Source organism: Natator depressus, chromosome 11, assembly GCF_965152275.1.
Source record: "Natator depressus isolate rNatDep1 chromosome 11, rNatDep2.hap1, whole genome shotgun sequence".
Lineage (NCBI taxonomy): Eukaryota > Metazoa > Chordata > Testudines > Cheloniidae > Natator > Natator depressus.
The window spans coordinates 59,631,379-59,647,319 of NC_134244.1; the positions used below are offsets into that span (position 1 = coordinate 59,631,379).

At 40.4% G+C, this 15,941-nt stretch overlaps 1 protein-coding gene across 1 annotated transcript in view; it reads left to right on the plus strand.

The window, feature by feature from the left end:
* The window catches only part of BMPR2 (bone morphogenetic protein receptor type 2), a 175,176-nt gene that overhangs the window by 142,482 nt on the left and 16,753 nt on the right, over window positions 1–15,941 (plus strand). The window contains exons 6-10 of the mRNA XM_074967946.1: window positions 5,453–5,683; window positions 9,328–9,442; window positions 11,676–11,836; window positions 13,475–13,622; window positions 14,565–14,701. Coding sequence (XP_074824047.1) covers window positions 5,453–5,683; window positions 9,328–9,442; window positions 11,676–11,836; window positions 13,475–13,622; window positions 14,565–14,701 — 792 coding nt within the window. The remainder of the gene's footprint in view (window positions 1–5,452; window positions 5,684–9,327; window positions 9,443–11,675; window positions 11,837–13,474; window positions 13,623–14,564; window positions 14,702–15,941) is intronic.

Sequence of the window (15,941 nt, forward strand, 5' to 3'; positions counted from 1 at the left end):
CTGCATGTTTCCTCAATCTCCTTCATGTCAAATAGTCTGCACAGTGAGGTGTTCCCCATGTCTATGGCAACTGGACGCAGTCCAGATCTTTTCTCTGGACCTCCGCTTAGGAATCAGGAATAACTCTCCAGAATTCTCTGCCTCTGGGTGGCACAAAAAGCTGACTCCAGGTCTCCCTTTGTATCAGAACTTTCAGAGGATGTATAAAAGATTAACAAAGTGTCTCTGTTTCTTCATTGACTTAGAGGTTTTTCTGCCTCAAAACTGTTAAACTTAAAAAATTTAGCACTGAGGAGAGTTTGAAGGACAGCATCGCTGTCCCCGTGTCTCAGAAATGGCAGAGAATGACAGCAGGCCACAGGAACTCAGCTTCCATGTCCCTGCTGAGACACTGCAGTTGGCTGCAGGGAAGTCTGGCTTCTGATGGCGTGTAGGCAAGGTCATCTCTAAGATAGCTGAGCAGGCCACAGTGAAACCAGCTCCAAGTTGGAGTTTGGGCAAGGTCTGTGCCAAGAGAGTTGAGCTGACTTTATGGAAGCTTCCTTCACTAAGACCAGGCCAGAGTCAGTGACATGTTTTCGAGTCCCCATGTCTTCTCCCTTAGTCATGGGACTCCCGTTCGTAGAGTTTGCAGAGCAAACAGGAAGGTTTCACTGGAGCCTCCTGAATCTCCTGGGAAGGCAAGGTTGGTGGGAACCAGGAAGGAAAAAATTCCTGCTCCGAGCCATCATGTAGTCAGTGTCAGTGCTGAGGTGGTTGAGAAGGGTGCAAAGCATCCCCCCTTTCCACAAGTTGTTTTACCTGCAAGGCTTCACCTGTCATGAAAAGTGCCTTCATCTGGGAGTGAACCATCTCAGAAAATGAGTGCTTGAGATAGTGAGGGAAGGATATTCAGTAGAACTCACTCATTGTCCCAGGGAGAAGTTTATCCTTTCCCCAAAAAATAATAAACCAACACTATCAACAAGACACTTCATAGCATCAAAAGATGAAGGATGGGATTAGGAACTTTGCTGTGAGTTTTTTCTCAGACCTGTATGCCACAGAGCCTGTGTGTCCATCTGAGACTTGGCGGCTCCTTGAGGATCTTCTTAGGATCTCAGCATTGGCTGTGGACGAACTTGAATAGGGTCTGACACGCTCAGAATTGACTTCTGCACTAAATGACTATGCTCTAAGGAAGGCACATGGTATTGATGATTTGCCTGTTGAGTTTTATAAGGCCTTTTGGCCCTTCTTGGGCCTGACTTGCTTCAGGTTTTTCAGGGGGGCATCAGAGACAACGGCTACTCAGTTGTCATCGAGCAGTTCTTCCTGTTGCCTGGGAATGGGGACCTTGGGGAGGTGAAGAATTGGAGACCTGTATTCCCGCTTTGCCCTGAATAGAACCTATTTTCAAATGCCTTGGCAAATAGACTGAACACTGATTGGTTCAGTCATGCACCCTGATCAGACTTATTGCGTTCCTACTGGTCCATTTTTGATAACCTTTTCCTAATGCGGGAGGTAATTTCAGCCTCAAAAATCTTTGATTTGCATATGGGGTTGATTTCCCTTGACCAAGAAAAGGCTTTTGATAATGTAGATCGTAGATAATTGTTAGCGTCCTTTGTGCTTTTGGTTTTGAGCCCAGGTTTGTCCTCTGCATTCAGTTGCTGTATAATGAGATATATATGTATATATAGTCTTCTTCTCAAGGTGAATGGTGTTTTGAGTGCTCCCTTTCCAGTCTGTAGGGCAGTGGTGGACAATCTGCGGCTTGCGGGTCACACGCAGCCTGTCAGGGTAATCCGCTGGCAGGTCGTGAGACAGTTTGTTTACATTGACCATCCACAGGCACAACTGCCTGCAGCTCCCAGTGGCCGTGGTTTGCCATTTCCGGCCAATGGGAGCTGCGGGAAGCAGCGTGGGCCACAGGGATGTGCTGGCCATCACTTCCCGCAGCTCCCATTGGCAGGGAACGGCGAACCGTGGCCACTAGGAGCTGCGGGAGGCTGTGCCTGCGGACAGTCAATGTAAACACTGTCTTGCGGCCTGCCAGCAGATTACCCTGACGGGCCATGTGCTGGCCGCAGGTTGCCCACCACTGCTGTAGGGGAATCAGACAGTGTTATTCCCTGTCTGGATTATTATATGGTCTTTCTATGAAGCCTCTGTTATGCGTGTTGCAAAAGCACCTTTCTGGCCTTTCTCTCCTGTTTGAGCTTGTGTCCCGGTGAGTCTCCAAGTAAGTTGATGATGTGACTCTGTTTATTACTCATGATTGTGATGTTCAGGTTTTGACTGAATGTCAGCACTCTTTTGATCAGGCTTCATCAGCTCTCATAAATTGAGAGAAGAGCGACCCACTCCTGCTGAGGCTTGGGTGATCTCTTGTCCCCCGACTTTGCTAGGGGGCTGTTGTGGAGCCGAACTGGTTTAAGGCACTGGGAATTATGCTGGGACTGGATTATATTTTGGGTCAGAACTGGGAGGGAGTTATGGAAAAGTGGAGGTTGCAAAAGTGGAAGTTAGATTTTCTAGACTTTCCCCAATAGATTATAACAATTTTAATTTAGGGCAAATATAGAACCTAAACAAGCTGAAAGTATGTATGTCTTTAAGGGTGATATGCAAACCACTAAAAGCTAGGAGAGGTTGAGACAGCATCCTTAACTCATAGCTTTTGTTCTTTGGGTTTGCAATACATACAACAAGTAAGATTACTTAGTGCTCATAAACTCGCTAAAAGAGGATACATACTACAGTTAACTGTGAACAGTGAGGTCATGCATGAGCTAAAAAACATTTACTTCGCAAATTACTGTATTAGATGGTAAAGAAAACTAGTTAGCAGTATAGAAAAAAATGGGTTTTATCTGTGCTGTGTTTTTTTAAAAATATGCTGAATAAATGAGTTAATTTATATATTTGGAGCATAGAGAAATGGAATAAGGTCTAGTTTTGCCTATGGTTGCTTGGAATGTCATATAGACTTTTGGACAACATTGCATTATTGTTATACAGTACAATGTATTCACTACGGTGTGTCAGTGTGCTTGTGCAGTAGTGACATTTTCATGATGCATTGCTGTGTAGGAGCTGCAGCTCCTTCAGGGCCTTCTATACAAAAACTATGAAATGTCAGCAGATTGTTTTGCAGCCACCATTTTTTATTTATTCCTTTTGAAGGTCTAAGTCCCAGTGGCTGCTTTAAAAGCTCTATTTGGGATTTAAAAAACAATTTCAAACATAGAAATGTTTTCAATTGCTTGGTTGTAAAACAAATTTTTAAATAACATTTTTAAACTATTCTACCCTAAAAGGTGAATATTTATTTTTAGTAGTGCCCTATAATTATTGTGTCTTGCTAATTTCATATCAAGATTGTTCCATTTAGAAATAAAAATGTTTTTTTTTTAACTGCTAGATGCAAATTCTCCTTGGGCTCTGAGAGCCAGTCTTGCTTCTTTTCTTCTCATGCATCTTAATAAATATATTTCAGTGCTAATTATGCCCTCAGTTACACCTGTGCAACTCTGGCTGAAGGCTTATGAGACTGCACAAGTGTAACTGATAGCATCATTTGAAGATAATGGGATGCCTAGATGTAACTGAGTGCATAATTTGTGCTACAACATTATCATCACTGGTGGCGATGTGGGAAAAGGAAGGAACCTGGCTTGACTCAGGCTGACTTAGCAGCTGGCATTTGGAAAAGAATCATTTTATTGTTAATTTCCAAACTTTTAGCAAGCTGTCTGTGAAAATAAGTGAGACACAATGAACATGGAGTTCTGCAATGCCATTTTTACGGTGTAACTACTCAAAGTAGAACCACAGTTGTAAATTGTGACACTGTGCTGGGGTTCTTGGAACCATGAGCCACTGTGTTACTCCTCTCAGCCTCAGCAAGTGAGAGCTTTGCTGCTGCTAAGCTATGTGTTAGCTCCCTGACACACCAGCTTGTCTGCAGTGCCAGCAAACTCTCTTCAGGACTTTGCCAATCCAAACCTTGCTTAGCAGGTTAGAATCAGTGAACTCTAGTTCCTGAGTTCCCAGAGACATCTTTTTCTCCAGTGCACAGCCCCTCTGTCTGTAGGACCTACAAAATCTTACGTTCGCTGCCCCCTTTAAAGACACAGAACACAGCGTCTTATTAACTTGCTTAGGAGCTTAACAGACCCTTCCCTTCCATCAAAGCACTGAGTTGGTTTATGGTAAAAATAAAACCAGTTTATTAACAAAAGGACCTATGTTTAAGTGATACCATGTATAAAGAATAAGGATAGAAATGGTTACAAACAAAAGTAAAAAGATGCTTCTAAGACTAAAACTCAGCTTCAAACTAGTCTTTTGTTCAAAGAAGTTTTTCTCACCACAGTCATTCTTCCAGCATGGCAAACCCATTCTTTAGCCACAGCTCAAAGCACTTGATTTCTTTGACTCCTCAGGTGAAGGATGATTTAGGGGTTCGCTCCCCCCCCCATAGTCCAATCAACCTTTGAAATGCTGAAGAGTGTCCCCTAATAAAGTTCCTTTCCCCTGCTGGATGTAAAAGTCACACTGTCTGGTGTAGATGTTATGCTGGCTTCTTCCTCATTTATGATTTTTTTTTTACAATGCAAATGATCTTCCTGCAATCTCCAATACCCATTGTCTTTTGGCCTTATCTGGCTTGAATAACATGGGATACACACTCAAGCAGGCAGACCCACATTCCTTTGGCTAGAAAAAAATCTTTTACCTGCATGATTGGTTTACAGACTGCAAAACATAATATAAGAGAGTATGTGTAATTTTATATATAGTGTTAAAGTGTACATTTCACAATGATATTAATCACCAGGGTGTCACCTGTTTGCATCCGATACCTTACATGACACCTTTTAGATACAGATTATGACAGCAGTGAGTTGGGGTACTGGGCTGGTCAAGCCAGCTGAAACTCAGTGCTAGATACCAGGGAGTCCCTTGCCTTCTGGGTTTGGGACACCTTTAGGATCACATAAATGCAGCTGTAGGATCTGTCTTCTCTGAGAACCAAATTCAATACAGTGTTCAAAACTTCATCGTTTACTTGGAACCCTGCTCTTTCCGTCATGGGGCAGTAACAGTTTTAAAAACAAACTTTTTAAACTGGAGTCAGAGGTCTGTATTCCAAAAATGTGCGCACACATGTGTATTTCTTTGCCTGTACATAATGAGTAATTCCTTGTGGAAGAATAGTGCCATGCCATTATCAAATTTTAGCGTGTGTATGCATTTATTCCATGCAAATCTGAACCTCAATTTTATGAAAATGTATTTCTTGAATTCTGACACTGTATTTGGTAATACATGTTGAGTATATGATAGTGCAATTTAAAATGTGGCCCATACCTATACATATCCATTCTACCTTGCAGCGTGAAAACCTCACTTGATCATTACCATTTGAATCAATGTAATGACTACTTTAAACTTTTTACAGCTGATTGGCCGGGGGCGATATGGAGCAGTGTATAAAGGTTCCCTAGATGAGCGTCCAGTGGCTGTTAAAGTATTTTCCTTTGCTAACCGTCAGAACTTTATCAACGAGAGGAACATTTACAGAGTCCCACTGATGGAGCATGACAATATTGCCCGCTTCATTGTGGGCGATGAGCGATTCACTGCAGATGGACGTATGGAATATTTGTTGGTGATGGAATATTATCCCAATGTAAGTACTTCACAGAAAATAAATTGGTTTGTTTTGTATACCTAAGAATAGTAAAATAGAGAGGATGTAGTACTGTCCACACTGGCGCTTAGGTCGGTATAACTTAGGTTGCTCAGGAGGGGTCTTATTCACACCCTTGAGCAATGTAAGTTATACTGAAATAAGTGGTAGTGTAGACCTGGCCTAAGGGATTAAGGGGTGAGTAGCTACCCCCTCAGCTGTGGCTAATTGGTTGATCAGCAACAGTTGAGATAAGAAACTGCAGCCCAGGCAGAAGGGGGTTGCTGTCAGAGAGGCTGAGAACCACTTTGTACCAGCAGTAGACTGGCAGACAGCTATTCAAGGAACAGGATTAGAAGCCCCTGAGGACTGATATGAGACTGCTGGGGAGGGCACAGAGACCCTAAGCAAGTATCACTTCTGCTATATTCTCTGAGTTAGAGGAGATAGGAATATGACATAAGGATTTGAGAATAGCTGGAGTTGAACTAGAAGAGCAAAGACATAAAGGACCAGTGTACTTCAAAGGGGCCTGAGGCCAGGCAAGAAAGAGTGAATCACCTCACCTTAATTCTCCCATGGCAAATAAATTGAGTTCTATGCAATTTATGGTGTGCGTGTTATGGGGGTGGGAGGTGGAGAGTAATCTTTCACATGAGATCTTAAAAACTAAGGATGAGTCTGGTTGCTCCATGTGGACGTTAAAGACCTCTGGTATATTTGTTTAAAAAAGATAGGCAGGAAGTGAGACTGATGGGAACAATTTCCTCCATACCCTTTGCCAAAATGTTGTGTAGTATGCTTTGTTCTGGTTGATTTGCAGACCTCATACAGAAGTGGCTGAATTTCATCATTGGGGTGTGTGTGTATACATTATAACTAATATTATATACATTAATAATGATGAAATTATTATAATAAAATAATTGAAGTGTATGTGAAATATATATAACAAACACAAGCTTTAATTTTATTTCAGAATTATTTATTTGATTCTTGTTGGTTTTAATATATAAAATAGTTAATATATTCAGGCAGTGGGATAACTTTTAAAAATGAGATTTGTCCTTGTGTAACTGAGCTACTAATACCCTATTCACTACTGTCCAGAAGGATGAGGGCTGTGGGATGAGTCTTTGGGGAGAAAATGGGTGGGGAGCATCAGTGTTCAAACAGGAATGGAATATCCAAGGGCAATTATTTTAATCAATAGTAATAATTATTTCTTTATATTTAAATGCTTCCCATCCAAGATATTTTAAGCTTTTTTATATATATATAATATATATATATATATATATATATATATATATATTTTTTAAAGGCCAAATGATGTGGCATAACTTATAAATGAGACAGTGCCCTAGGTGCCAATGATTACAATTGAATGCTATGAAGAATGTCTTAGGTGACAGTGATTAAAACAGAAAATGCCTCTGAAAAAGCAGTAGCAGTGATAGATGGATGTGTAAGCAGAAAGACCTCTACAAATCAAGAACTCCCACAGGAAAAGCTCAGTCTCATGCACACCTCAGGTGCAGTGGTTTACACAAGCAAAAAAAGTGCTCTGATTATATATCAGAGATATTCTGAGATGTGTGATGTAAACGGTTACAGAGTATTGTCAGGCAGTGAGGTATTAACCTTTTTGTTATAAATCACTTTCCCAAACTTAAGTGATCACTCTCTTGATGTGTGCATGATAAACACCCATTTTTTCATGTTCTGTGTGTATATAAATCTCCTCACTGTTTTTTCCACTGAATGCATCCGATGAAGTGAGCTGTAGCTCACGAAAGTTTATGTTCAAATAAATTGGTTAGTCTCTAAGGTGCCACAAGTACTCTTTTTCTTTTTGCGAATACAGACTAATACGGCTGCTACTCTGAAACCTTTCCCAAACTTAATTTTCTGGTTGAAATTTTCCACATTTGGTCTTAATCTGAGAGAGAGAGAAAATTGTTCTCGAAAGATCAAGTAAAACTAGTTCAGCTAATTTTCAAATTTGAGGACAGTGGAAAAAATACGCTTTTGCCATTGTGCGATTTATATACCTGAGTATGAAATGAGGCTGGTCTTATAGGCAAACATAGTATGCAATCATGTAAATAAGCACTGTATTGTAATGCATATACTACCCTGGGGGAATTCTGCACCACTGTGCAATGCAGAATTTGTGCAGAATTAATGTTCTGCACAGAATTTCCTTTCCTCCCCCAAGAACTGGGGACATTAGACCCAGCAGAGACCAGCTCCCTAGCTTGCAAATATAAGACACTGCTGGGAGGAGGGGGAGCTGGAGGGTTCCCGGCAGCTGCATTTCCCAGCATGTCCTGAAGGAAGGTGGCAGTGTGCAAGAAACTCCGTACGAGCCCAGGACTCAGCATCAGGCTGTTTCTCCCTCTGGAACACTAGGCTGTAAGAGGAGGGGCTGCGAGTGTCTGGACTTGGGGGCACCCCACAGCTGAGCTCTGGGGATTGGGGATGTGGCTGTCTGTTCTGAACCATGCCCCACATTTGGGCTCTGGGGATAGGAGATGTGGGTGTCTGGCCTGAGGGGGGGTGCCCAGTGGCTGGGCTCTGGGGGGAAGGGGTGCGGGTGTCTGGTCTGGGGGAGCACCCCAGGGCTGGGCTCAGGGAGGGGTCAGAGGATGGGAGTGTCTGGGCTGGAGGGTGCCCTGTGGCTGGGCCCTGGGAGGTGGGGAGGTTTAATGGACTGTAATGTCAGTAAGACTACTTGCATAAAGGAGTGCTTGTGGGAGTAAAGATTGGCAGGATCTGGCCCTTATTTTACTGGAAATCTTGCATCTTCCAGATAGAAGAGACTGGAGTTTTTCCTCTGGACACTCTTTGAAAATAAGAGCTATCTAGAATCTTTTCAGTTCCCAAAATGAGAGCATTCAGTTTCTCTTTCAGATGTGTTCCTCCACAGCTTTGTTAGGAGCTCTATTTCCTTAACTTCTCTCAGTGGGAAAGAGGATCATGATGTTCCTGTTTCTATCCCTGCAATGTTTGTTGACTGACTGAGGGCTTGTCTACACTTATAGCGCTTAGTGAAGACGCTGTCTACGTCGACATATATAGTCCACCTCCCAAGTAACAATGTCAACGGGACAAGCCCTCCTGGCTACGTAGTGCTGTCTACACTGCAAGTTTGGTTGGTATGAATGTGTTGCTCAGGGGTGTGGATTTTGCACTATACTAACATAAATTGGTAGTGTAGACCAAGCCTAAATCTGCTGGAACTGGGAAAATACCATAAACCTCTTACTATGGCTAAAATCTTGATATTGTTCAAAGTCCACCATTTTGTACTCAACATAATAGTTTCTTCAATTACCTTTGTTCAGGCACTGTTCATCAGGAATTTCAGAATATTATAACAGCTGCAAAAAATAAATGAGTCTCTTGGTTTATCTACTTTCATTTTCTGACTAAATCAAAAAACCAATAGCAGCAGCAAACACTGATAAAAGTAAACTTGGGCCCTGATCCAGCAACTGATAGCATGCAGGTAGACTGATGAGCAATTTCAGGATCAAGGTCTTAGGGAGCACTGCGTGTGATGTGGACCCTTGAAAAGGTTTTGACTTGGTTATTCAACATGATAAAATTTCAATGCACTGTTTTTACTCTTTCTCTAGGGTTCTTTGTGCAAGTATTTGAGTCTTCACACCAGTGACTGGGTGAGCTCCTGTCGTTTGGCACATTCGGTAACCAGGGGCCTGGCATACCTTCACACAGAGTTACCTCGAGGAGGTATGGTCAGGAAGGGAAATGTTTATACCACAATAACTGGAATGGTACCAGATAGTAGTTGGGGGCGGGGGGTTGTTGTTTTGTTTTTAATGTTAGTAGCGAAGAGAAAATATATGGTTTGAGACGTTAATTAATGTGAGCAAATGATGACTCAAAATACAGACTACACAGAGCTTCCTGTAGTACATTCTGATCTCCTGAGTACTCCAGGACCGTGATGTAGATCTGTAGACACTTTTATGAAAATGTGGAATGAGAGACAACAGAATCCTATAAACAGGCAAGCAAGAAGCAGAGTTGCACAATGTTGCTGTATCATAGCAACAGATTACTAAAGACCTATGGATTTAATGTACAGTATCTCAATGAAAGAAAATGGAGGAAGTGTTCTGATGTGTTGTGCAGTTCAGTTATAGGTCACTGAACTAGTATATGTGGTTTAAAAAAGAGTGGGTATGATGTATATGGAAGGAAAACACTTAAATCTTCTGATTTATTGTAGTTTTATTTTTCATACTATATAATTTTTTATTTCAGGACAAAGACCATATCTTTTTGATGTATAAATGACATCACCTACGTACTTTAATGCTTTATTACAGCACTAGATGGGACAACATACTGATATAAGCCTTTTTCTTCTGTGCTTGCATGCTTCATTTAATATTTTGGGAGCTAAAGTATCGTGATTATATACCATACATATTCGGAGATGCGTGATGTAAAAAATTACAGAGTATTGTCAGGCAGTGAGGTATTAGGCTTTTTGTTTCAAATGGAAAAAATAAAAAGCTGTGGAAAGGTTAGTTCACCAGTAACTAGTAGAATTTGAGAGGGTGCTGAATTTTAGATTAAAAGCAAGGTTACATAAAAATAAGTATTGATATTTGCTAAAGACAGTGAAAAATAAAGGAAAATAGCTATATAAATACCAGTCTGGTGTTACCATACTTGGTATTCATGTATGCAGCCACCACCTTAATTTAATCATTTTGAAATGTACATCCAGGTCTCTCCATAAGCAGCTATAATTGTGTAAGCCTTCCACCACCATAGAGACTGAGTAATAGACTGATTTGTAAAAGCCAGCAAGGAGCTCACAAAGTTTAAGAAACTCCCATGGTTCTATGAACATCAGATCATAACAAAACCACCTCTATAGTCTTGGCTGTTGTAGTAAACAAGTCTCGATTCAAATAATGGATATAAACTGTTCCACTGTCTAGCAGTAGTAACTTGAGAATTCTTGTTAAGATTATAGTTACAATATTTTATGATAAGAGCATTGCCAAGCCTCTGTAATAAACCTTTCCAGAAAGCCATATTATACAGTTTATAGTGAAAGCCACAAAAATTTGCTAAAAACATCAAGACTGCAATTAAAAACCCCTGGCTGGCCCATGCCAGCTGACTTGGGCTCATGGGCCTAGGGCTAAGGGGCTGTTTAATTGCTAGGTAGATGTTCAGGCTTTGGCTGGAGCCCAGGCTCTAGAACCTTGCAAGGTGGGAGGGTCCCAGAGCTTGGGCTGCAGCCTGAGCTGAAAACGCTACACTGCAAATAAATAGCTCCTTAGCCCAAGACCCACGAGTCCAAGTCTGATGGCCCAGGCCAACCATGGGTGTCTAATTGCAGTGTAGACTTACCCAATGTGTGTTCAGTTGTCCAACTGGAGTAATAAATTGAAGAGGAATCTGAGGTTCTCCTGTGGGGCAACTGAGATCCATTGCAGGATTAGTGTGTTCAATCACTGGAATAAGTGTGAGACATATACTGATATAAGTGCCCCCATCTGTCCAATTTCTGCACAGACACCGAGATAATTATAGTGAATTGCTGGTGCTTTCTTTTAAATGAGGACTCTATGAATATGGTGATCTCATTTGGACTGGCCATTAGATCAGCGACAGTGGATCCACGCTTAAATACGCTATAGCTGCACTGCCCAAAAATGCTGATCTATTGGAATCAAAAGAAGCTTGTTGACTATTATTAGATCTATGTATCGCAGTTATATAATAATGCATAGCATATAAATAGCAAAATATCATGAACACCTGTCAGTGTTTCAATAGTTAATAGAGCATGTTGCAGTGGACACTGTAAGCAGGGAAAATTGTTAGCAGCCTTAAAGAAAAAAGTTCAATAAAAAACGAGCAAACACAATTTGGTTCCTCTTTTGCCAAGCAGTAGAGCTACTCAAGTAATAATGAACACTTCCATCTATCCAAATAGACCATTATAAACCTGCAATTTCCCATCGCGACTTGAACAGCCGTAATGTATTGGTGAAGAATGATGGAACATGTGTAATTAGTGATTTTGGATTATCCATGAGATTAACTGGAAATCGACTGGTACGTCCGGGCGAGGAGGACAATGCAGCCATTAGTGAGGTGAGCATGAATTAAGAAAAAACAATGATGGGCATTTGTAAATGGTATCTAGCAAGAGAAAAATGAATTTAGAAGCAATCTTGAGATACTTGCTCCTCAAGTCATAGGGTAAATCCAGTGGCTGCACAATTTCTGTGAAGGGGAGATATTGAAAAGAGTGGGTTATAAAATTGGGGTGATGAGATTCTTTGGCCATTTTAATAAAATATTTTAAAACAAATGTGGTGTTTTTGAAAGAGGACATATAGACAGCCATGGAGTTGGAAGTCCTCTTTCAATAGAATAGGTCTGACAGGTCAGTGGCAGTGCACATTTTCCCACAAAAGCCCCTTGCTCCAAACTTGGGGAGACCACTGCTAGGTCCCAGAGAGTAATTGACTCTCCAGAGCAATTCAATCCTTTGTCTCTCTGCTGAGATCTGTAAACATAGGTGCAATTGCAATGGGGTTTGTTGTGGTGTGGATACACAGTCTTTAGGTCTTGTACTGAGATTGCTAGTTCATTTCATATAGGCCCCAAACACCCTTCAGATGGTAATGAACCCTCAACTGGATTTGAAGCAGTAGCATAGACGTAAAGTCTCCATGTCCCACTTCCAGCTTTCTACAAGCCATTTAGACCCTTCCATCATCCCCTGAACATCATTGTATGGTCTGGTTGTGAAGAGTGGGGGGTGATGGCCCATGCAAGGATGCTTAAGAATCTGCTTCTTTCTGTAACTTGTAGAAGCATGAATACAGTGAAATCTGAATATAGGAAACTCAATTATAGTGAAGCACTGCTTTAAGTGAAGAAGAGTGCTTCAGTCCATTTCAGTGGACTTTGAATTCCCTTACAGTGAAGTCTCACTTCTCAATATGTGTTCAACTGTGTTAATCTAATTCCCTTGGAATTCAGCTATAATAATAATAATAATAGTAATAGTAATATACTATAAATAAATAATGCGTATTGCTTAGATGTTAATTTTCTAGAAATACAGAACTCAATGCCTAACTGAAGAAAGAAGCAGAGAGAGAATAAGTTACCACTTTTTAAAGGGCAAGCATAAGGAACAATCCCTGGCACCTAACCCTATCCAATGGGTAACGAAGAAGGGCTGGTCTGACTGTGCTATCTATTCCCCAGTGAGAGTAAATATGTGTGGAGATAGACATGCGAGTAGGCATACAGTTGTCAACGTTCCCTGAACCTGCAGGAAATAAGGGGAGGCCCTGCCAACGTTCCTAGGTGAAGAAGATGAATTATTTTCCCTGCAGATAATAGGTTATCTCCTGTTACCGTAAAATACTCTGCTATAAAGTGAAGTTATTTGTGAAATTATCATTCCTCTATCAAAGGCTTTCCACTGTGTCCTGCTGAATATGAGGACACAATACAAGGGACATAATCATTTATTTTGCATGTATTTGATAAGTACAACAGAAGCAACATAGTGCAGGAAAAGTTTTATTGTGACTAGGCTGGTGATAAGAGGCTAGAGTCCAAGGATACACATAATGGAAGTAACTGCTTTTTCTTCTAAATGATAGAAGAAAACACAAGGTAGGGTAAGAATAATAAATAGGATCTGTAATAAACTGAGTCAAATGTAGGCTTTACCTTGTGAGTTAAGAGTGCAACCGTTTGTTCCTACAGGTTGGTACAATCCGCTATATGGCTCCTGAAGTGCTAGAAGGAGCAGTGAACTTGAGGGACTGTGAATCTGCTCTGAAACAAGTAGATATGTATGCACTAGGCCTTATCTACTGGGAGATCTTCATGAGATGCACAGACCTCTTCCCAGGTAACTAAAGGATTGACTGAAATAATGAAGTTAATAAAAAACATGGATCAGAAACCAAATTTGTGTTCTCACATTTTAAAAATATAATCCATTACACTTGTGTCACAGAATAGATTTGTCTTAACTGTCTATCACCATTATCTCGGTGCCATCTAGTGTTAAGGATTTCATTGAAATTAGTACAGTGTACTCAGTTGTAATACAGTGGCCATGGATGAAACACATGTCCTTGTATAGTTCATTTGCCCTGTTAACCATCAGTATGTGCAGCCCATTGAATTGATGTAGCATCCCAGGTTTCTCTCAAACAGCCCTTTCGAGTGTTCATGGAAAGTTGCGATGATTCAGTGTGGATCTTCACAGCTACTCCTTTAGCTGAACTTTATGCTAAACTTTTTCGATACCAGTGTCCCCTGAAAACTCACTCAGTGCCTGTAATATGGTAGAAGGGGAAATGGGCAGGTCAAGTGGAACCCACGGGAATGCAGCCCACAGCCACTCTTGTACTTATTTCTGAGGTGCAGCTTGTGGATTTAACCGATGCTGGCATGTAGTATTCCATCTATAGCCGAACAGCTGTACATTGCATGCAGGGACCTACAGTCTTATTGTGCCTCCCTCCAATATTAAATACAATCTGTTTTGTTTCATACAAATTAGATGTGTCCCACAGATTCCTAGCCAGTTGCCAATGCACCCATCAATTGGGCAAAGTTTTGAGTGCCTCCCAGGGTAGTTCTAAACAATGACTTGTTCTTATTTAACTAACTCAACTACATGTTAATTTAAAAATTCTGTTTTAAGGGAAAGGGGAAAAAACGTCATTGGGAGCAACTTCCATGCCACCTCCTCCCCTGTAAAAGTTCTTGATTCACTGTTCTTTTTCTTATAGCTGTGATTTCATTATGGGGTTTTTGTTTGTTTGTTTTTCTTTCCCAACAGGGGAGTCGGTGCCAGAGTACCAGATGGCATTCCAGACAGAAGTTGGAAACCATCCCACTTTTGAAGATATGCAAGTACTGGTATCTAGGGAAAAGCAACGACCAAAATTCCCAGAAGCTTGGAAAGAGAACAGCCTGGTGAGAGAGAAAGTTAAAAAGAAGCATTTGCTTGAGCCAGCTAAGTCATGCTCTCACTTTTCAAAGCCAGATGTTGAATACATTTTTCTTCTACTTGACATTTAATATTTAAAGTTCTAGAGCTGCTCCAGGCTGGACTTTTAAAAATACTGAATTCAGTTTAAAAGAATTCATTGTTATAAAACACTTCAGATTAAAACTAGGGGTTTTAAAAGAGAAATATTGTAATTACCACTGGATTTTTAGGTATTGTAGGTGCAAAAGCACATTATATTTATATATGCCAAGTGCCCAAATTTCAACATAAACAAGACAGAAATATCAAGACATTCCATATCTGGAAATTTTATAAACTAAGAATGCCCCAAAATTTTAGCTAGTAAAAATTACATAGTATTTGCTATTGAAGCTAAGCAACATAAGAATTGTAAAGCTGAGTAGTTTCTTAAATTATATCTTCTTTTGCCAAGATGTATATTCTTCAGCATTTGCAGAGCCTACAGCTTTCACTGATCATTTGATAAATATTACCAAATTGAAGATATATCATGCTTCTTATTAATTTGATATTCATGTGAAAATTTTATATTCTCAAAAAATATAAAAAAGGCAGTCTTCTGGTTAGGAGATGAGAAAAATCTCCCAACTTTTGTCTGTTGCACTGAGCCCATACAGCACTGAGAGTCTCTGTTGCACATTACTCCCTACTTAGTAATTGAGTTAAAATAATCTCTGTAAATTGTGGGTGATCTTTAGGCTGTTTATTAAAGGTAGAAAATGCAAAGTATGATGATTTACATGTTTATTTCACAACAAATATAAAAATAGTCAAAGTGGTGAGAGAAATTGTGGGTAAAAAAAAATAAATGGGCTAAATATTTGGCTTTTAATAAAAGTGATTTTTTAGTTGTATTATTTCAATGGCTGAAATTGTCTTCTTGAACCATCAGACACTTTGGTAGTCAACATGTAATGATCTGCACTCTGCAGGTGATAGGGAACTTAAGGCCATATCTGCTCTCGCATGTGTCAGCATGTCTTAAACCATTTCAGATATGGGCACAGTTTACTGTAGTAATGTTATTGCAAGACATTGTGATGTTTTTGAAAAAGTGAAACTATGTAGAAACTGTTGCACAGTTTCATCCATGTTGTTCAAGAAAACCATGCTGCAACTGTTCTCACTACAGCACTGTTATTACATTGCTGTTAAATTCAGCTCTGGAAGAACCAAGTTTGG